Raw genomic sequence first — 22622 nt, 5'->3', positions numbered from 1 at the left:
CTTCAGTTTCTTTCTGTTTTTGAAACGGATAAGTGGCAGTACACGAGGCCCAATCTTTTTTCTGCGAAACGTGTGTTGTAGTGATAGCTGATAGTGTTCATTGTGTGTTACATTTTTAAGAACATTTAGATACTTTAGTGCCGTGGAATGGCTAACAGGAGAAAATTAAATTTATCAACAAAACGAAAAAGTAAACGAATTATTGCACAACACAGGTAAGTTTTAAAATTTGAAAAAAAAAATAAATAAAAAAACAGTGACATCAAATAACACTACATTTTTGTCAACAGATGGGACAAACGGAGAGGTATAAGAAATGAGTTGAAAATAACTGCTGAAAGGTATCAAATCTTGCCAACATTGCGTAATTTTTTGTTACAAATTTTCCATTTCATGTTTAGAATAAGTATACCAAGCGGAACCAGTGACATTGGCAACGAAATTGAAAGTAACGTTGGTGATTTTATGGAAATTGGAAACAACAGCACCATACAGAACAAGTAATTATATTTATAAACTATTAAACACTAGTACAGTAGTCAGCAAGGTAAATTTACCCATGGTTTTTCCAGGAAAAGCATAGACGACGAGACTTATTGTGAGGATCGTTCGAAAACTGAAATCGAAACTAACGCAAGTGACTCTATGGAAATAGAAAACGACACCACCATGAACAAAAAGTAATTAGACTAATCATTAGACTTTACTACATTGTCTCACACTTATTTAATTTCAGAAATATTCTCGATGGGAAAAGAATTGTTGATATACAATTTTTTTTTCAGCAGTTATTCACTTTTCCACATCTGGATCTTTTTTCTTGTGGTGCAAATGATATAGAAGTCATCAAAGAAATTAGGGATGGGTTTGTGTCGACGTTTGAGTTGAAATGTAAAATGTGTGCTCAACGTCACTGTGTTTATAGTGATAAACCCGATGGCAAAATGAATACGAACGGTAGTGCAGTGCTGGGAACAATTAATACCGGTTGTGGATACTCACAGTTGCAAGAATTTTCTAGCACTTTAAATATTCCGTGCATGTCGTACAACAAATTTCGGAAATTAGAAGAAAATTTCCAAGAAATTTTCCAAGAGGAATGCTGGAATTCAATGCTTCAGGCAGGACAAGAAGAAAGTTTTTTGGCAAAAGAAGCTGGAGAAATAGATGATACTGGAGTACCCGTCATTACGGTTGTAGCGGATGGATCATGGGCTAAGCGTTCTTATCGTAGCAACTATAATTCAAAATCGGGTGCAGCATGTATTGTTGGACAACGAACAGGAAAATTATTATTTTTAGGGATAAGAAATAAATACTGTACGACATGTCACAATGGAACAAACAAAAATCATCTTTGTTTTAAAAACTGGAACGGATCTTCCACTTCTATGGAAAGTGACATTATACTTGAAGGTTTCAAACAAAGTATGACAATGCATGGTCTAAAATATGGATTTTTGGTGGCTGACGGTGACAGTAGTGTTTATTCCAAAATTGTGAAAGAACGACCATATGGTCCGTTTCCAGTAAAGAAAATAGAATGTTCCAACCACTTGTTAAGGAACTTCGTCAGTCAGTTACGAGTTCTACACCAAAAACGGTTTAGTTCCAAAGGTTGCCAAATCCCAATGTTGTTAAGGCAAATGTTGAAAAATAATATTGAAAGGCTGAGACTAGCTATCTGTTGTGCAATTAAATACAGGAGATCTACTAATGAAAATACGTCAGAAGAGCAGAATGCATTTTTGAAAAAAGATATTCTGAATAGTATTCACCATGTCTTTGGTAATCATGAACAATGCGATACATACTTTTGTAATGGTTCCAAAGACAAAGAAAAAAATTTTATCCCGGAGTTGGAACAATGTGGCTTATATAATGAGATTATAATCCACTTAAACAGATTGGTTAATAACAGCAGCAGCCTTTTGAAAAACATGACAAACAATGCTTTCGAAAATTATAACTCTGTCTTAGCAAAATTTATTGGAGGTAAAAGAGTTGATTTCACGAGAAGAGGAGGATACAGTCTAAGGTGTTTTGCAGCTGGTTATTCGTGGAATTCGCAAGGTGAATATCTTTCAAAGATTCACCAAGCCATAACACACAGAAGTCCTGGAGTGCACACAAAAAGGTTTGTGGATAAACGAAAAGCAGTTTTATGTCGAAAACGTCTTCTTTATAACCGAGAGAAAAGAAACGCAAAAAGATCTCTAGATAAAGCAACTGCGGATGCAGATTATGGATTGGATCCTCACATAATGGACACGGAGATCTCAGATGAATTAAAACAACGTTATATACATAGATTATGCAAAACTATAGAAGAAATTAATCAGTTTGAAGCTTCTACCAAGGAACAATCAAGCTGCACATTGTGGCATGAAGAAAGACGAATCCGTCTTACAGCTTCTGCATTCGGTCGGATATGTAAACTTCGGCCTCAGACAGATTGTTTAAAAGTTAGTAGGTCCATTTTGACAGGATTTAGAGGCAATACGAGTACCAGATATGGAGTAGATAATGAAGTAATAGCTCGACGGGACATGGAATCTATTTTAAAAGAAAAAATTCGTCCATGTGGATTATATATTCATCCAACCGACAATTATTTAGGTGCCTCTCCAGATGGCATAATTGGTGAAAATACACTTTTAGAGATAAAATGCCCTTATGCAGCCAGATTTCTCACTCCTGAAGAAGCCATTAATCAAAAAAAAGTAGACTTTGCAACAATAGTAAATAATAAATTCAAACTCAAACGCAATCATAGCTACTTTTATCAAGTTCAAGGACAACTCTATGTTTCTAATAAAAAAAGTTGCTTCTTTGTTTTTTGGACACCGAAAGGAGTTTTATACGAAGAAATTTCCAGAGACGAAACATTTTATAAAGAAAAAATGCATCAGAAATTAAAAGATTTTTTTTTCAATTTTTATCTAAAGGAATTAATTAAGGATGACCATAAAAGTTAACTTTTTATATTTGGAGGCAGAGAGAATAAGAAATTCTTTATCCTAAATTTTATGTCTGAATTATGTATTGTTTGTTACAGTTATTGTTGTTTCTTTCTTCTCAAGCATAAGCTAGGAAAGTATTGTAATAGGGTCCATCGCACGAATTTCTAATTTTGTTTTCTCAACGTTTCATGATTTAGGATATGCAAAATCAAATCTTTACACTTTTTCAACAAAGCTAAATATGTTATACTTTGCTTCAAGAGCGCGGTATGTTCTGTCTAAACAAGTTTAGACCAAAGTTTAAATAAATACTGTTCTAACAGTTTTATATAAGTATATTCACTTATTACTTAGACTTTTCTGAGTAATAAATGTTTTATTGTTGTTCTTTTCTGTTTTCGGTGTCTAGGAAATGTGACACTTGCAATTAGTGATGTATGTACTCTGTATTTTTAAATAATTTATTGTAATAGTTGTTTTTGTTAATTATTCTGTTAGGTACTTTTATCGATCGAATTCACTTAAATTACAAAAAAATGCATAATTTAAGAAATTAAATTATAAAATTAATGTTTTGATAGATATATTATAATTGTAATTTAATACTCATTGTTTTATTATAACTGGGGTACACAAAATGTTTATATTATTTATTATACTACTTCTGTTCCATAGCAAGGGTTTCATTTGCAATATTACCTATAGATTAAATTACAAAATTCAGCGTTATCATAAAAACTGTGAAAGGTTGCATTTGTGATTCACGCGGAATTTCGGATGCAGCATGCACAACGCTCCACCCTCTTCCAGTGGTCCAGACCAATTTTCATTAAAACCTCGCTAAGCGTCTACCGTTATTTGATGCGGTCATTTTGAAAGAGCGACAACATTATACCTCCTACACGCACGGAACAACGATAGCAGTAGCAGTCGTTAAGATATTTGAAAAGTGACTAGAGAACACTAGAGAGTGTTTGGACTACGTGAAGAGTTATTTATGCTCAACTGTTGTGTGACAATTCTGAGTGATACCACCTTAAGACATTTTTTATATTTTGTCGGTGCGGCCTCCACGTGTTGGCGGTGTCTTTGTAAGGCAGTTGCACGTGTGCGGACCCTCAACCTTGTATGGCGGCCGCCGTCTGAAGTGCGGTTCGCACCACCTCTGGCGGCGGGGTTTGGACGGACTATTTCCCCCCTATCATGTCATTTTTGTGTGGACATTATTAGTGTAAGTCGGATCGTTGCAATGTCACCATCGAAGGAATAAAACAAAGTAAAAATACAGTCCACTTATTTATTTTCAACGAATAAGAACCAAACACAGTCTCTCCAGACAAGGGTTAATCAGAATAAGTTGCCATCAAGGAACTTTGTGATTTCTTATTTTTATTTACAGACACAACACAAGTAAATATACTACAAAGACGGAAAATAATTTATAAAATGTGATATTGTAAAAAAAGGAGGCAGAACAGATACAAAGAACAAATAAAAAAAAAGTTATAGAACAAGTTTGGAGAGTTTATAGGTAAATAAATAAGAATTTTTTATTAACGCTATAGAAACAGCATACTCATGAAAAAACAGTGGGTAGTAAGTTTTCTTGCTTAGTAGGTACTGGCAAAAAGAAGGTAATCAATGTACAAGTATCAAAAATAGAGTTAGCAATCGCTGGAACACTACAAAAAGAACATCGGTTGCCTGGAAACACATACGAATGCAAAAACCAAAAGTCACGGTTTTCAAAGGAGTATAGGGAAGACAGAAAAAAAATCAGTAAAGTACATACAACGAATGCTAGCAATAAATCGAGAAACTGTGACATGACACTAAGGAAGGAATTGAAACTGAAACAGATAGGGACAGATGCAGACAAATGAGGAATGGTGTTTGAAGGAATATTTGTCGCTGGACGCAGCAAAAAACAGAGAGTGAAATGTGGGGAAAACAAGGAAAAATCTTATAACAAGGAGGATATGCAAGTGTTGAAATTACCAAAATAAAACAAGTATGAGAATGTCGATGAAAGCAAGACACATAAATGTTCAGGTCGAGGACAAAAAATATTAAGCAATCTTGGTACAAAGGTGAAATTATTTACCACAATTTAGTGGAATAACTACTAACGACTAATATCAACCAAAAAAATGATTGTTACACCGACTGTGTGGGGAGAGAATTTACATCTTCTTACACAGAAATATGTGAAGCTAAAAGAAAAAGAAAAAATGCAGAAAGAATTATCAATCGAAAGTGTAGCTGGATTGGAGTGGAGAGAAGACAAAAAAAACACGAAAAAACTTTAATTTATGTAATTAATATATGAGAGGTACTTAATACAATCATAATCAGATTAGTTTAGGTATTATCTTTGTCATTTCTATTGAAACACCACCTGTTGATTTTGCTTAAAATTTAGCAATTGGTAACAGCTTCCGGTTGATTGACAACGGTTTGTAGTTAGAAAATTGTCTGAATACAAACGTTGCCAAATTTACGATTAACAAGTGGTTTTTCAATCGAAATGGCAAAGATTATGGCATAAACGTTTTAGTCAAAATGATAACATTGAACTTTGAGTTGTTAAATATAAAAAAAGTTTTATGTATTTTGACAAATAGGGACTGTCTCCAGAATCTCTTTATTACAATCAAGGTTCAATAAAATGTAGTAACTTTGTGCAAACACCCATGTTTATTACAGCAATATTATTACTCATCTATATTCTGCACTTAATTAAACTAACTGATTTTCTACTACGTACTTTACAACATGTCTTGACCTATTTTTAAAAGCAGTTTTATTTTTAACATCATAACAAAACGCGTTAGAAAAATCTTTGCCACCATCAGCAGCATTAGCTACATCAATAACTTCATCTTTTTCAGTGACGCATATTTTGTGTACCAAACACGCAAAAATGATACCATACTTGGAATATTTTTTCCATTCACCTAGAAACTGCTCCTTTGTATACAACTTATCCAAACTTGTACCGAGCCGACTCGAGTAGAATTTTAGTTGCTCATAATAACGATTTAAAAGATCGTTAATACATTCTACATCTTCATTTGATATGCCAGCAAAAATAAGATACGACAGATCAAAAATTGGTGATGAAACTGTTGAAATTTGCCAGTCAAACATAACAACATTCACTGGTGAAGTTTCGTCGTCATTCTACAATCAAAAATAAGAAATGGTTATATACTTCGTTTTTAGCTTACATATTTAAACATGAAATTGTTGCACCAGGAGTCACCATGGACAACCACTTTTAATCCCTCCTTTTTGTCTACCATCCCATCGAGAATGAAATACGTTTGATCATATAAACCTTTCCACGTTTCTAACGTACGTTCATCCAGATCACCTTTAAGTAAATCATATAGTTCTATTATATTTGTACCAAAAAGTGCATTCATGTCGTTTGCTTTGGTAAACTCTTTCAACGTTTCGCCCAAACCCTCCCTTAATTCTGCAAATTTTTCTGGATCTTGCTCACTCATAGCAACTGAAACGGAATGCAATTTTGCATATTCTTCTAGTATTAACTCGATGTGTTTTTTCGTTAACGGCTTTTTCTTATCCCATAAGTTATAGCCGCTCCTTTTCAAATTTTTGAGAACAATTACTTCCATCTCCTCAGCAATAAATGTTCCGTAACACTTTGGAACACTGTTGAAAGCATCACGAATCCCTTTTTCTAGTTGAAACTGTGTAAATGTGGGGATTATTTTATCGTAAAAGAATATTTCCGTCATAAATGTTTGCCTTACGGGAGTCGTTGCCCGTAACACTTTGCTTTTTTTACCACACTTCCAAACCAATTCGTACTTTTTAGATTGTTTGCTTCTGGGTGGCGTTAAGGTAATAAATAATATGTCACTCATGTAGCCGTCACCTTTTTCGGGACTTTCTAACCCTTCAAGAGAATAGTCATCTATGTTTATTGTTAGAATATCTTTCAACACAGACTTTATTTCACTTGCCATTGTAAATATTCTTTTAACAACTGTGAAGCGTGCAGAAATCTAAAACAAATAACCAAAATGCATGGTTTTTTTGTTTCCAAATACCTTGACCTCGAGTTTGACGTAAACTGGATATTTATAAGCAAAGTTGAAATTTATACTGCTATTAAACTAAAACGAATGGTATTGTCTGTCTTGATAAGGAAATTAATGGTTAATTTTTTAAGATATGATGTTTCCATACTAATAAAAGCATTAATGAAAATAAAATAAAGGATGACGATAATTCTACTGACAAGTTTAACAAAAACACATTGTGGTGATAGCAGTTTTAAATATAATACTTTTTTGATCAAACTTTGGACACTAGAAAATGATGTACAAACAAAATGAAAACAAGATTTTTTAACATTTACCAAGGACTTAAATTATATTCGTATTTTCAGTTCTGAAAATGTCATTTGATAAAATGGAGCTTGTGATGAAGGGACATTCCAAAGCACTAACTTCAGTTAACTGTCAAAAGCCTTTTCCACTTATGCAGTCAGCTACGAAGTGGCAAGGTCCACGTATAAACAGCTGATGATCCAAATGTAACCTTGCTCTCGTGTCAGTTGACGCTTCTGGTGGGCCTGACCTGTTCGATAAACAGGCAGATTTGAGATTAATATAATCTCTTTTTCAAAACAATAATGTCGACTTCACGGTGCTCTCTGTTACGTGTGCCTATCTATCTGGTCGGTCTTTTTCTCCCGTCTGACTGTCTGATCTGTCTGTTTACCTGCTCGCATGGTACAAGAAGACATGGTGTGCTACTCCGGTGGATGAATTTTCTCTCTTCTTACAACTTCGAAAGCTCTCAAATGTCAGTTTATATGAAATGTGTTCAAAATTTGACATCGTTTGTCAATAATGATAATACGAACATGCAACAAGCCACAATTTAAAGTTGGCGGTCATGAGAGTGATATGACGTCACACAAATGCGCAATATCATACCATGTCTTCTTGTACCATGCCTGTTCGGTCTTTTTGCCCCATGTCTGTTAGGTCTATCTGGTCTTGTTTGTCTTGTCTTCAGACGGTGTGACACTTTTCACAGCCATCATATACCACAGTGAGCGGGCCGCTTCGGCGACGAGAAAAAAAAAGGGAGAAGAGTCTTTGGAGAGTATACATTCGATGTGGGGTTTTCTTACGATTTGTTTTACAAAGAAAAAGACCGCTGAAGTCTACAGAGTGAGTACACTGACTTGCTCACTTGATTTATTCACCGTACCAGTTGCATTCTAATAATCTCCCTAATCATAATTTTTTGCTGCTTTGATAAGACGGGTGACCACCGTCCCGCTTCGTAGGACCGTAAGTACCCTCTGATACGTAGGTACTTACTCCGTTCCTGCAATCTTTATTATTTTAAAATTGTGTCGTAAATAAAATGTTATTTGAAATAATTTAGCTATATCTATAACAGCCTTCCTCAGATAATTTTTCAAACACTTTGGAGAAGATCGGTTGATTTTGGTACCATTTTTTTCATAATGGTGACAACAGCGTGCTTTAGAATATTATTGTCTGTCTGTAAAATGTATGTTATCTTTGACTATTTATGTATTCTGTCGTCTTTTTTTCTATATGTGTCTGTGGATTTCGTCAAGTGTCTACTAACTATCTGTCGGTCGTCTTCAGTATGCCTTCCACCATCTACCCTCCCTCCGTCTAGTGTGCCAGTAAAGGAGCTTGAAAGTTTGAAAGTAATAACTACTTCAGTAATAAAAATTCTCATATAATGACACAACCCTACGAATTGAATAAAAAAGTACAAAACATCTTAATGTAGACCATTGGTTAATCAATTCTCATCAGTAAGTACATTTTATCGTGTAATCTGTATGAGTCATATGGTCGACGATCCTAAAACCAGGACACAGTATAGACATCAATTGATTTATCTATACTATTGTGACTAGGCGTGATGGATTGGTAGCGTAGGTGACTTGAAATACACTAATGAATAGAACTGCATCAACTTATCTATTCTAAGATCGTATTTTCATATGATGGCGCTTCTAAGTATAGCATATTATCATAGAAGAAAAGTTATCGTCAAAATGACAGATGAAGGTTCAGAATGTTAAATACTGAAAAAAAAAATTAAATTAATACTAAATTCGACTTGAGTTTTCAAAAAAATGCTATATAAAAAAGTTGTTCCGTTTCACGAGTTCTGTCACTAGTTAAAATTAATGTACTTATTTCTGAAACACTCTGTATATTTATAATATTAATATTAATAATAATGATAATAATAATTTTTTATTAAAAAATACATTTTTCCCTTTATTAGAAAAGACAATTTTTTTTTTACAAATCGCACACTTATTTTTGGGCCAAAATTTATTTCCAAATCGGACACTTAATTTGGGACAGAGGGAGTTCTTCTTAAAGTATACTTAAAAATACGTGTTGCTCTACTGGATATTAAAATAAACTTTGAACAAAATACTTTTCGTCTCATATAATATTATTTTCTGCTGCATATTTAACAACGTGTTTTGTTCTCTCTTTTAACTCAGTTTTATACTGAATTTCATAATTTAACGCACTAGTAAAATTTTTACCACTTTCAAAAACTTTACTCACATCCATTTTGAGTAATGGTCATTTTTAAAATGTAAGTCGACCTTACAAACCCAAACTTGCTGTATATTTTTTCAGTCATTCAATAAATGAAAATCCCATTTTTCCTGAAGACAACACCAAATTCCTGTAATAAAATTCCAAATTCGCGCACTCGTAAAATCGCCCATTCTAATTAGTAATATTAAGTACGCCAAGTTCAAATTAAAAAGCTCCAAGATGGGAGAAAATATCCAGACGCATAAATTTTCAGAGATGATGGGACAAACAAAACTATTTCCGACCACACAGATGAGCAATAAACTCTCTAACTAGAAAATGTGGGCGCTAAAAAATAGCCCAAACAACGCACTCTAAAAACCACCTTTAAAGAATGCCGTAGTACTTCGCGAAGTTTAGTTTAGTTTAGTTTAGTTTATTGCCAAAAAAAAAACAGTTTACACCATACAGGCAATTTTAGAAATTTGAAAAACACAACATCTAACAAAAGATCCAACTGAAAATAACTATTTACATACATAACGTACAAATATCTAGAAAAAATATTGAACCAAAAATACACACTCTGACTACTTAACCCAACTTAATACCTAAACTCCCGTTTAAACCTATTTAATAAAATGTTAAAGATGTCGATGGCAGATGGTAAAGAATTTAAAGCACGTGCCACTCTAGTAAAAGGACCGTGGGTTCCGTAGTTCCGGTGTGAGTCGATTTCAAATAGTATAGGATCCCGGATAAGATGGTTAGGTACTCTTATTCGAAACGAACTTAATATTTCAGGAGAATGAATTAGATTATTAAATACTTTATAGCCGAAGACAACTATGGCATTTTTCCGTCGCGACTCCAATGATTTTAGACCCACTAACTCGAGCCGTTCTTCATAGGTGTACAAATTTTTGTCTATGTTGAGTTTAAAAAGTAAAAAATTGACAAACTTCCTTTGCACTCTCTCTAACCGCATATTTGAACACGAATAATAAAGATCCCACACAAGACTACAATATTCCAGTGACGATCTCACAAATGCACAGTACAACTTAATTACGACCGGTATATTTTTAAAATCTTTGCATTGACGTTTAACAAATCCACACATTCTCATAGCTTTATTGAGAATACTTTCTATGTGGTACTCGAACGTATAAGATTTGTCAAACACTACACCAAGATCCTTAACCGTTTCAACTCTCAATATCTCGTTATCACATAAACAGTATCAGACGCTTATCGGATTCTTGCATTTATGGAACGTAATAATTTTACATTTGTCATAATTAATTAGTAAGTTGTTCAAATCACACCAAGTTGAAGTCAGATTGAATTTTAAGAACATCTAGCTCCGAGCGAACTTCCATGTAGAGCTTCAGATCGTCGGCAAACAGTAAGAATTGGCAATACTTAAAAATGTGAGTTATGTCATTAACGAAAAGCAGAAAAAGCCCAAGTGGCTACCCTGAGGAACACCGGATGTTGTTTTTATTTCATGAGAGAACAGTCCACTGATACGAACGGTCTGCGTTCTGCCATTTAGGTAAGAAGAAATCCATGAAAGTAAATTACCTACAATACCATAGTGCTTAAGTTTGATTAACAAAAGATTTATATCAACGCGATTGAAGGCCTTACTAAAATCCGTATAAATGGAGTCCACCTGGTAACCTCTTTCTAATGAGTTTGAGATATAATTACTATAAATTGAGAGATTTGTCAGTGTACTGCGCTTAGGCATAAAACCATGCTGTTTAGTGGAAAGGATATTATAGTAAGTATCGAGAAGTTTATCAGCTATAATGGATTCAAGAACCTTACATAATGATGAAATAATACAAACTGGACGATAATTTTTAACATCAGTTTTTGATCCCGATTTGTGAATTGGTACGATAAACGATGACTTCCAACGGACTGGGCACAAATCCGACCTTAATGATTGCTTAAAAAGGATTGTTATAGGTAGAGTAAGAGATGGGCTACACATTTTCAAAAAGTAAGCTAGTATTCCATCAGGTCCCGGATTGAAATTATTTTTTAAAGATACAAGTTTTTGGAAAACAGCATCAAAATTGATTTCAAGATTGTTAATCACTTGGAGAATTTCAGAATAATTCGTTGTCGAATTACGGGTATTATCACTTGGTGTTTGGAAACGTTGTACATAAACCTCCTCAAAAAAATCGGCAAACAAGTTACAGATTTGCTGGGGATCATTAGAGCTTACATTATTGTAGGTTACAAAATTAGGAACAGAAACTGAGTTATTAACTGATTTAACAAATTTCCAAAAATTATTACTGTTGACGTTAATGTTTTCTTCCGTTGTTGATATTAATGTTGCGTAGTCACCTTTAATGTATTTTTTACAAGAGAACGAAGGTGTTTGAACTTAGTAACGTGTTCTGCTTTATGCGTGTGTCTAAATTTAGCAAACATCTTATTTTTCTTCTTCACGAGCATTTTTGTAGCTTTAGAAAACCAGGTTGGGAAATTGTTATTTTTTATCATAGATTTACTAATAAAAGTAGAGCAGGCGTTGTACTTAGAACGGCGTTCCAGTCTAGGGAACCTAAATAATCATTAATAGAATCGTAAGGTGCATTTTTAAAGTTAAATTTATATAATGGTGGAGATTCGATTTCGCAAAGGTCTGAAGGAATAATTAATTTTGCATTACAAGGGGGATGATGTCGATCCACGTCAGGAACAATACTATAACTGTCCCTTTGGACACTGACGTTTACATAATTTGAGAGAGCTAGATCCAACGTATTGTTCTTATGGTTTAGAATGTCATTTACTTGATATAATTCGAGGTAATTAAAAAAGTCTACTACAATGTTATACAGTTCAGAATTATTATATATAGGTATTAACGCAGGTGAATTAATATTATCATGAACCCATTCTATATTTGGCATATTATAATCGCCTAGAATACACAGAATAGAATCTATCTCTTACACTATCAAGGGAAGATATATGGTCAAGATAAACGTTTACATCGGATACTGGTGGAATGTAAACTCCTCCGAAAATAATTTGATTTTTTCCTACAGACATGGAGATAAATATTTCCTCGCATCTTGAATTGTCCATATTGATGTTGAGTGATGGATATCTTGAATGAACTGCGATGAGTACTCCTCCTCCTCGAACTTTATTACTAGTACTTGAGTCCCTATCATAACGAGATATATTATAGTTTGACCCAAAAATTTCGGAACTTTTAATATCAGGACTAAGACCCGTCTCACTCAACACTATCACATCATAATTAAGATTAATAGTCTCGTGATAAAAATCAATTACTTTGGTTCTAAGACCCCTTACGTTTTGGTAAAAAATTTGTAGAGTTACTTGTCCTTTCGGATGTTTTTTGATACGTCAAGAATTTTCGGTACTTTGTTTATAAACCTAATTGTTTTGCCAGTATCTCCGCTTTCCTGAATTGCGTTTAGTTTTTCTCGCAATTTCTTGAGGTAATCCCGTTGCATCGGTGTTGAATTGCTCTGAATGTTGACTCCATCTGTTAACTTTTTTTTTATTACGAAGAACTAACATTACATCTGAATTACACTTAAGTTCAACTTTAATCGACCTATTTTTAGAATTTGAAAATTTCCCTAATCGTACACATTTCACAGAAGAAGTTTCAATGCCGGTAGATATTTGCGATAAATAATTTTTAACAATCTCAAAATCGTCTTGAGATTGCTCTTGCAATGTTGTTTTATCTGATTCCTTGATTTTGAAAAAAATAACATTATTCTCTCTACGTTGTCTATCCAAAATCTCCGTGACGATCGAATTATAAACGAGACCTTCGGTATTACTATCATTAGTAGAAATTTTTTCCGCCTTATCAGAAACATGCGATTTCAGATTAATAATTTCATCCTCTAAACGTTTAATTGTTGATTCCATCTGATTAACTTTAGCCAAGCAGGATTTCATATCAGAACAGGTGTCAAAGTAAAAATTGATTCTCCGATCTTTGAGCTTAACTCAAAGCAGCAACTGAATTACAATCAGTAAAGTGTAAAAAACACTTACACAAATCACACTGCACTTCTTTATCGGATACAAACTTCTTGCACTTTGCACAATTAATTGGCATTGTGATGTTAAGCATAAATACAAGGTGACTGCGAAATACATGCAAAAAAAAAAAATGGGGAATAGCTCACAATATGATTATGTCACTGGGTAAAATTCACGGTCCTAAGTAGTAGCAGTGTCTAGAAAAAATTATTTGAAATTCAATGTAAATTGTTGTACGCGCCGCTGGACTGTTTTGTGACCTACATAATTACTACAATGAATGGAACAGAGCGAGTCGGTTAAAGAACCAAAAAAGTTACTTTATCAGGCACTTTTTTAATCGCAACGTGAAAAACACGAAAAGGGCCAGTTAGCATCGAGCGGTCGGTGAAATCGGTTTATGGTGCAGTTTTCCCATGCAGATTGTGTCGATATGGTAATGGGTGCATCAGTGGTACAGCATCTCCGAGATCATGGTACCTTCAACCTCAAACTCACGATCGTGGCTGTGATAGGACAGAAAGAAGAAGTTGGATTTTCACAGCTTGTAGTGCATCCTACATTAAAAGAATACGGCCACATCCATACCATGTTGACAAAGTACAGGGTTTGGAGCCCGCTGATTGTCCACCTTGTGTAACTCACTTTTTGTCCGATGGAACTCCACGTAGTCGTCAACAAGTACGATTTCAAGAGACGGTTTTCGATAAATGTGTATCAGTTGGATGAAACAGTTCGTTTGTGGAAATCAACAGTGTCCAGAAATTATCGAAGAGCTTCAACAAGTGAAAGTGACACCCGCTACTCCGGTGTTTTTTTACCTATCAACAAACCTCTTGCGACGCTCTGACGCCTGTATTGCTAGTCAAGGACAACATTTTCAACATTTCTTGTAAAAAGGTAGTAGCATTCTAAGTTGCTCTTATTTCTGTTCCAATAAACAACGTAAAATCGTTGTGACAAGGACCAAACATCCGTCAGAATCAAAATTACCAAAAAACTTTCACACTGACCTTTAACGATGAATGAGTAAATGAATGAACGAATGATAAGCAGCAAAAAGTCGGTTTTACTTTTAATTGAAACTGAAAGTGTTTAGGTCGTTTTTATTCAAACGTTTTTCCAACTCTGTTTACAAGGTGGCTCAGTGCCTTCGTATCGAGGGTGGTTCATGGGGGTTTTGCTCCATTCGATTTTTAATTTCTTTTTTCTATATTTCGGCTCTACTAGGGTGGGGGATGCCGTGGTTAAAATATTTGCACTTATTTCGCAGTCACCCTGTATACAAGTGAAACGCTCAACGATGTTGCTGCACTCTTCGTTATTATCTTGATTGTATTGCTGCCTAGCCAAGTTCCCGTAACGTGGCAGAATTCATACTTAACACGCACTAAATATACTAGATACAAAGTCGTCAGATTTACGCGACCTAATTCGATCTCAAGCTTCCCAATTTCATAGACATTACGACGGAAAAAATTCTCATGACATAATAAAACTAAACCTTAAAGATCTACCAAATACGGTCTATAAGGCAAATACCTGCATCCACATGGCCGAAGGCTTGGAAACCAACAAAAATTTATCTTTCAGGCAAGTAAATAGGGAACTGGAAATAAATAAACTTTAACAACTGTGTTAGTCGGCTATATGTGTGCACTGTTATATTATTATCAGCAATTTTTAGGTAAATTACACAATTAATAAATTAGTGTTGCTTGTTGTCGGGCTTCTGTGATGCCGATTAAGCAAAACCATTGTCACAAAAACACATCGATTTCGATTTTTACACTGACCAACTGAATTTAAAAAATTCGTCGATACTGTGGGCGACACTTTTGAAAAATTTGTAAACGTCGTACGGGTTTTAAGTTTTAAATATTTCAATCAATTTTCGAGACATGAGATACAATATTTGGTAATGCAATAAATATATTATATCAATAAATGAAACAATATTTTTGGTAGAACAAAACAGATTTACTGTATGAGTATAAGTATGCAAAAGAGTGATAATGAGTAAAAAATATTTAAGCAGACGACACATGTCCATAACGCAATTATGTGCTCGCATAGCGTGCTGGAAATCAGTTTGATCCTGGGAATTATCGAAAGAATTGCAAAATGAAAAATTATAAATATACCTACGCAAAAATCCCGAATGAGAAATTAGAAATGCGAATTAAACATCAGAAATGAGAAATGGGAAATTCGGAATGAGAAACTAAAAATTCGAAATGATATGTGCTAAATGAGAAATGAGAAACGAGAAATGGAAAACGAGAAATGGGAAATGCAACAAATTTACGTGTGACCAATTTTCCCGACATAAATGTCAAACAAATTATTTATGTCAACACCCCAACAAAATGCCTGAAGGTCACCAAAACTGACCAGCAAAAGATCAAAGGCATCGCTTTTTCTTCAATTTTTGTTAATCTTCTTTGATAGTACTAAGTATACATGCCCTAAAGTACGGTGGAAGCATTAAGCTCGCATGAAGTGCGAAGTTGCCTAAAACCATATATCTAATAGTACTATATTGCTAACTCTTCAGAAGTAACATAGAAACGGTGTTCATGGACAGAGAGAGACAGAAGATGTTGTTTTCTGTCTATAAGAGTACCGAGGGTCTGTGCGCATGTACACAAAATAGAACCGAAAGTACGAAATGTCAAAACGCATCCAGTCACGCTATCGACTATAAATTAAGCAAGTACGAGTGTATGCGCAGTACTGTTTAGTACCACAAAGTGACAGAGAGGTCCGATATATTGCTCTGCCGTTATGTTTTCGTACTCTTTTGAGGCCAGTTAGCAATGAAGTACTATTACACATATGCCTAAAACTATCGCAAAAATCAGAGAACGGGTTCATATTGAACGGTAATAAACTTAAAGTAAAATTATTAACTGCAAAAGAACCAGATTAAAGTGTTCCGCTTCGGAAACCTCCCAAAAACCCACCTAAAATATCCGCATCGCGAACGTAGTGGTCGAACCCGGAAACCGAGGAAATGTTTGATTAATTTTCATAAAAGGCGATCGGTAAATTATCGGAAAATCCTCCCCGACGACCAAACTAACGCCCGGCCAAGAGTACCGCCCGCAAACGAGAACATATTCTGTTGACGCCTCCGGCGCTATCTGCTATTTTTGCCTATTTATTTTGTCTTCCGCGACATTAGAGAGCAATAAAAAGGTTTAAAATATAGTATGCCTGGGACGCAACTTTAGGTATTATTTTGCTGTTTTATAAGATTTCGTCTCTGACGGATTTACACGAGTTCGGTGTCAGATTAATTCGTAAATTTTTCGATTTTTACTTCCCGAGCGTAAGCAAAGGAAGTATTGTAATCGAGTCCGTCTAAAGTCACTAGATCTACTATTACTTTTAGAAAGTACGGCAAACTGCCTGTGGTCGGAATTCGACAGAGAGGAACCTAACCTATGTGTTAAACAAAGATAGCGCGAGGCTAGTAATTTTCGCTATCTGTCAACGAAAGGTTGATGTGTTTACGATTTGAGGTTACGACAGACTGTACTAGAATTATTGAGTTAACGGACCGGAAAGAACACTATTCCAGTCCCAAAGTAACTCCAGCCCTATTCAACGAGAAAGTGTCACCGGTAACCAGCAAACAGTCGTGGAAGACGTGTTACCACCAAGGCAATTGACGGCCAAATGACAGTAACAGGATCGCCATACTGGAAGCAAAAAATACCTGCTGTCGAAAAGACGGAGCATAACAAGGACACAGATATATTTCTATTTCATAAAAGTTACTAATTGCCACACATTTCAAGATCGAGTCACATTAAGTCCGTCGGCCGACTCTCTAATTTTGCATTTTCTCAACCTATCATGACCCCTAGAGGACGAAGAAATAGGTCTCCCGTTTCCGTCTGTCTGTTCGTCTGTCCGTCTGTCCATCTGTCCGTCTGTCCGTCTGTCCGTCTGTCCGTGCTGAATAAATGCTATCTTACGTCACGTTTCCAACAGCGAGGCAAGTACTGTCTCAACTCTTTAGACGAATTTTTATAAATCTTTGCTAGATTTTTGTTCACGTAAATATTTTGTTGATTAATACTTCAATCATATAAATTGTCCGATGTCCAATCTTAATCTCAGATAAGAATTCTTTGCTGTTTAAAAATTTCACAAGAGTGTATGGCGAATTTAAATGTTGTTTATTGCTCCTTTGAAACTTTAACACTTGTTCAGTTGTTGTTAATATCAGAGTCATAAGGAATTGAACATTAAAAAAAATGGAACTGATGTTAAATAACAACGAAACACGTAGCAGAAGCGCAGGGCGCGGCTCCTAGTGGCGGCTAGCGGGATTTGTCGCGCCATCTCTGGCTTTGTATAGAGTCAGTTTGAAGGGTCTGGACGACGTGAAGCTGTCAGCTTATTTATAGCCCTTGACATTCCAACCAACAGTTTTCAACAGAAACGCCCTGAATGTACGTCTCTTCGTTAGATAGAGGGGTGCTGAGCGGTAGACTTGCCTATAGATAGAATCACCGTCGCGGAGGAGACCAGCCCGAACCGGTAGCCCCAAACTTGGCTTGTGCTAGAACGCCCCAGGGGTACTTTTGTTGTGCTCCTGTTAACTGCCGTAACTTTAAAATCTGACGCCACACGCCCGTAATAACTTGTGTATTTGCATCCAATTACTTTAATTCAGATTTTGCTTTGTTTTATTAAATTTGTGATATTCAAAATTTGCATTGATTCCAAACAGATGTATAGGATGCTGCGCTTGTTCGTTTTTCATATGTGTATGTCTGTCAGTTCGCGAGTGTCTTTTCTTTCATATTTTAAGGTGTTTCCTTTGAAATGTAATATATCCGTGAATATACGATAGGGGGTTTTGGGGCTGAGGAGTGAATGCTAGATGGCAAGTCCGTGTCGCCTTCGCTCGCAGCTTCTTTCCTCCTAGTTTGTCCCCTCCCAAAAATTATGTCTGTTATTTTTTGCGCTCTCGACTCATACGCAGTGTATGCTCGCTTGTATGAAAGAATGTCTTCCCGCCATTTAAAAAAAAAAAACACACAACGTAGGTTTCCATTTTGTTAGACGATCACAGCCAAGGCCAAAATTTGAATTTTTGAATTTTTCGCGGGCCCTTCAAACTTTTTCAAGGTCAATTTAAGGCGGGAAGTTTGGGTTACCACAACACAACGGCAGATTTGTTCTAGAACCTGGAACAAATCTGGGGGATTTCAAAATATCGTTCACGTTTCAAAGTCTCCCAAAGAGAGGAAATCGCGACTAAGTGGTTAATATTTAATTAGACAGGCGGTTGAGAGAATAGTTAAGGCCTGCAATGCGATAAAACCTGTCTGAGAATTATATATGAGTGTGTGTAAATAAGGCAACAACTAAATGCAATTTCGAAAGACAATGTAATTTATTTTGAGAAAAAAAAGGTCGAATGTTCATCCAAAAAACAAAGCACTATTTTTAACAGACTATTTGACAAGGCTGTATTTATTGCAACTTGCAACCCTACTATAATGTTAAAAAAAATACACTAATTGCATCAAAGTTTTAATATATTTATTTTAACACCGTCTTAAAAATAAAAAGCTAAAGCGTAGATAAAAAGATGCACAAAGAATTATCTCTTTAACTAACTTTTCCCACAAAAAAAAATTCATTTAATGGTGTTTCTACTCAGTGGAATGAAACGTGGCCAGTGAAACTACGCAGAAAACCAGTCATTCGTCCACCTGAAATGATCCTAGATATGCCACAATTTGACTCACATCTATGTTAAGTAGTAAATTTTTGTGGTTTTGAAAGAAATAACAGTCATTGTAGGTCATCATGTTACCGACTGGAGTAGCCAAAATTGTCTAGCTACAACGAAGTGCACATGTGGTATCCAGATACAGGTTGTTGTGGAGCGGCAACTAATACAAGAGAATACAACACTCTGTTTAATCTGCACCCGATGGCAGCAAATCTGTTGTTGGTTTATTTCCTAATACGATCGATATTTGGTGTATCTTCAAGAATAAAGTAAGAACGCATTTGTTATTCTAATTTTTCAAATCCTTTTTTATTTTACCAAAATTTCGATTGTTTGTAGCAAATACATGAAAACCATTGCTGTTTGCATTTCTGCGAAATATTTTGCCTAGAATGGCTAGATAACAAGATGTTAGTAGCGGGATGTAGTAAAGGCATTTTAAGTATTTATACATCCGAATTAAATATTTTAAAAAGAGTCTGCTGTTTTCCAAAATGCAGAATCATTAACATTGCTGTTTCCTGTGATAAAAGATTTTTGCTACAAGCAGTATGAATAAGACGGTCATTAATGGTGTGGAAAACCACACAATGACCGTCTTATTCATATTGCTTGTAGCAATAAATCTTTTATCACAGAAAACAGCAATGTTTTAATGGTGAACAGTCGTTCCATGTCTGAAATCTTTTTCAATGTCTGAAAAAGATTTCAGACATGGAACGACTGTTCACCATTACAAGCGAATCAATAGTTCGAGTAAGTTAACTTTCAAGATAGAAGCTTTTGTTTACATTGTGCCCTTTTTGTAGGCTATCTCATGGAACCCTGGGAATAGCTCATTGCTTGCTTGTGGCTGTACTGATGAAGCTTCAGCAGGTGTAACTATATGGAATATAAATATTCAAACCCAAGTTGCTCGTGAAAAAACCTCTTACAAAAAAAAATTCGTCTATAGGTGTTTTAACTTTTAATCCCATTAGCGGAGAACTTGTGGTAAGTTCATTTTCTTTATTAAGCAAAAATCAAATTCGTCTTTCAGGTCAGTTATTTGTTACGTGACAACCATGCAGGAACTGGAATTATCACTGTTCTTTCGAATATTGATACAGTTGTAGAGGAACTCCATATTCATGATGCACCCATATTGTATCTTCTCTGGGGTAGTGGGAGAAGACAGTTAGGTAGCAACAATATCATTAGATTAGGTATCAGGTATCAGTTACAAAAAATTCAATGCATATAAGAACCATCGATTTTTATGTCGACTGTTTGAAACTTCTGGAGACACAACATCAAATAATGTTTCCAGTTTGCAGAACCAGTTTTTACAATTTTTAATGTTATACTCGCATAATTATGTAATGCACAGATTTTTTAGTAAATCTTGTAAAAAAAAATGGTATTTATGTTTCAGCTTCTGTAAGTGCGGATAAGAATTTATGTATATGGAATTTTTTTGGTAATCCATAGAAATAAAGCAAACACAAGACAACTCCAGACCCTCAAATTTGCTTTATCCTTGCATTAGGTAGACATTTTAATCTGTTCCTTTTGGTGTTGAAGATTTTTATATTTTGTTATTTGTTTACATTTTTTAACATTTGTCGAAAAAACGCTTTCTCTTTATATATTTTACTGTTTAGATGTTTCTATAAAAAGATTATTATTACATTATACAAATAGACTACATACGTGCTGATATAAACATTATTTTAATTAGGTCTTGTTTTATTTTTTGCTTGTAATGTGTAAGGAATGAGTTTTTAATGGAAGATTCTTAAAATTAAAATTTTATACATAGTCACACACATGGAGGATATTTTATTAGAATGGACACCGAAATATTTTTCGCTTTGAACCAACTTTGTACTGGGTAAATTAAAATCACCAGCTACTCAAATCACAAAATTTGAAATTTTACTACAAATTTTGGAGACATGCAATGATGAATAATAATCATTAATTCAATAATAGGGGAATTAAGAATTAGGAAGAAAATAAACTGTATATAATACTGTTACGTTGTTCCATGATTTAAAAATCGTCCTTGGTAAAACTAAACAATTTATTTCTTAGTAACTCAAATTTACACGACTAATTACAGTCGTACCGAAGCGACTTATGGACTTAGTTCGTAACAATACGTATAAGGACTCCCACCATAACTATTCACGATTCTAAATGTTAACATTTAGCATGAAAGAACGAAACTTTGTCAAATCATATTATGTAAAGAGAAAATTCTGTAAAAACAATTCAAGAACTAAGAGCACCTTTCAACACTCGAAATAATTTTTTTACAAGAAAAACACTTCATATTTGAGATAAATAACAGAAGCTTTGTGTTGACCATTTTTAAAACAGACTAAATTTGATTCGTCGTTTTTTGAGTAATTATTTTTGCATGGATTTCTTGAATAATGCTATGCCAACTCTAGAAAAATGTGAATTTACTTTGCTATGTAGGTCAGGTCAAACCACATCTCAACTGCTAAAAATTTTCTGATCTTGTTTATGTAGTAAATCCCGTCACTTCCTCCATTATATTACTTCCCGAGTGTAAGCTAAGGAAGGATTGTAATCGAGTCCATCAGGCGACTCGCTACTTTTATATTTTCTCGACCTGTCATGATCCCTAGAATACGAAAACATAGATCTCTCATTTGCGTCAGTTTATCTGTCTGCCGTCTGCCATCAGGCGTCTGCCCTTCTAAATACCAGACCAATTGTTGTCAAATTTTATATTAGAAATGTCGTGTAGATGATAAAAGTCTGACCAAAATTTATCTCATCTCTACCACCATCTCCAAAATTAGTAAATGTTGTTTAAATTTTATAAAATAACATACTCCTCCACTTGTAGTTTATGAGCCCTATTGAGTTTTTACCCTTCCCAACTAGATTTGTGTAAAAAAAATCAAAACTCTGTAACATCTTACAACGTAACTTTAAAATTGCGAAGCGGAATGTTCTGAAACACTGCAATTGTTATAGAATGCTTATTACATAAATGATTTTGAGTCGCCTCTGCTAATAAGTACGCACGCGGAACTGTTTCGTTATTTTATTGATTATAAATCAATATTCCAGATGACCCAATTGCCCAATTCATTTTCCCGAAAATTTGGGAATACAGTACTTTTATTTTTAGTATTACACTACATCTATCCAAACTGATATACGTGTCCTTGCAAAAATGTTGATGACGTCATCGTAATAGTAGTGATTCACTAGCTG

At 34.7% G+C, this 22622-nt stretch overlaps 1 protein-coding gene, 1 long non-coding RNA gene and 1 pseudogene across 4 annotated transcripts in view; 2 read left to right on the top strand and 1 right to left on the bottom strand.

Moving 5' to 3' along the window:
* The window catches only part of LOC135144600 (uncharacterized), a 105130-nt gene that overhangs the window by 43861 nt on the left and 38647 nt on the right, over positions 1–22622 (top strand). The gene's annotated exons all lie outside the window — the stretch shown is intronic.
* On the bottom strand, positions 5264–7120 carry LOC135144622 (uncharacterized). Of its 3 annotated transcripts, none has more exons than XM_064076659.1 (3): positions 6746–7120; positions 6194–6682; positions 5264–6146 (listed from the first exon to the last, which is right to left on the bottom strand). In XM_064076659.1, exons 1-3 carry the CDS (start codon positions 6959–6961, stop codon positions 5703–5705), a joined length of 1149 nt encoding a protein of 382 aa, XP_063932729.1. In that variant the 5' UTR covers positions 6962–7120; the 3' UTR covers positions 5264–5702. The 3 variants fall into 3 exon arrangements, with proteins under 3 accessions (XP_063932729.1, XP_063932730.1, XP_063932728.1); XM_064076660.1 differs by having other exon boundaries at positions 6194–6909; positions 6959–7117; XM_064076658.1 differs by having other exon boundaries at positions 6194–7118.
* LOC135144548 (protein cortex-like) lies at positions 15177–20855 on the top strand (annotated as a pseudogene).

Source organism: Zophobas morio, unplaced genomic scaffold (genome assembly GCF_036711695.1).
Source record: "Zophobas morio isolate AGI-343-1 ecotype UQ-CSIRO unplaced genomic scaffold, CSIRO_AGI_Zmor_V1 ptg000108l, whole genome shotgun sequence".
Lineage (NCBI taxonomy): Eukaryota > Metazoa > Arthropoda > Insecta > Coleoptera > Tenebrionidae > Zophobas > Zophobas morio.
The sequence above is the reverse complement of the archived record's forward strand: the minus strand, read 5'-3'. Positions and strand labels throughout refer to the sequence as shown.

Excerpts from the sequence above, each read along its gene's own strand:
- LOC135144622 (XM_064076658.1), bottom strand. The coding sequence starts at position 6,961 with ATGGCAAGTGAAATAAAGTCTGTGTTGAAAGATATTCTAACAATAAAC. Across the intron at positions 6,147-6,193 it reads ACAATTTCATGTTTAAATAT|AATGACGACGAAACTTCACC; the intron begins GTAAGCTAAAAA and ends TTTTGATTGTAG.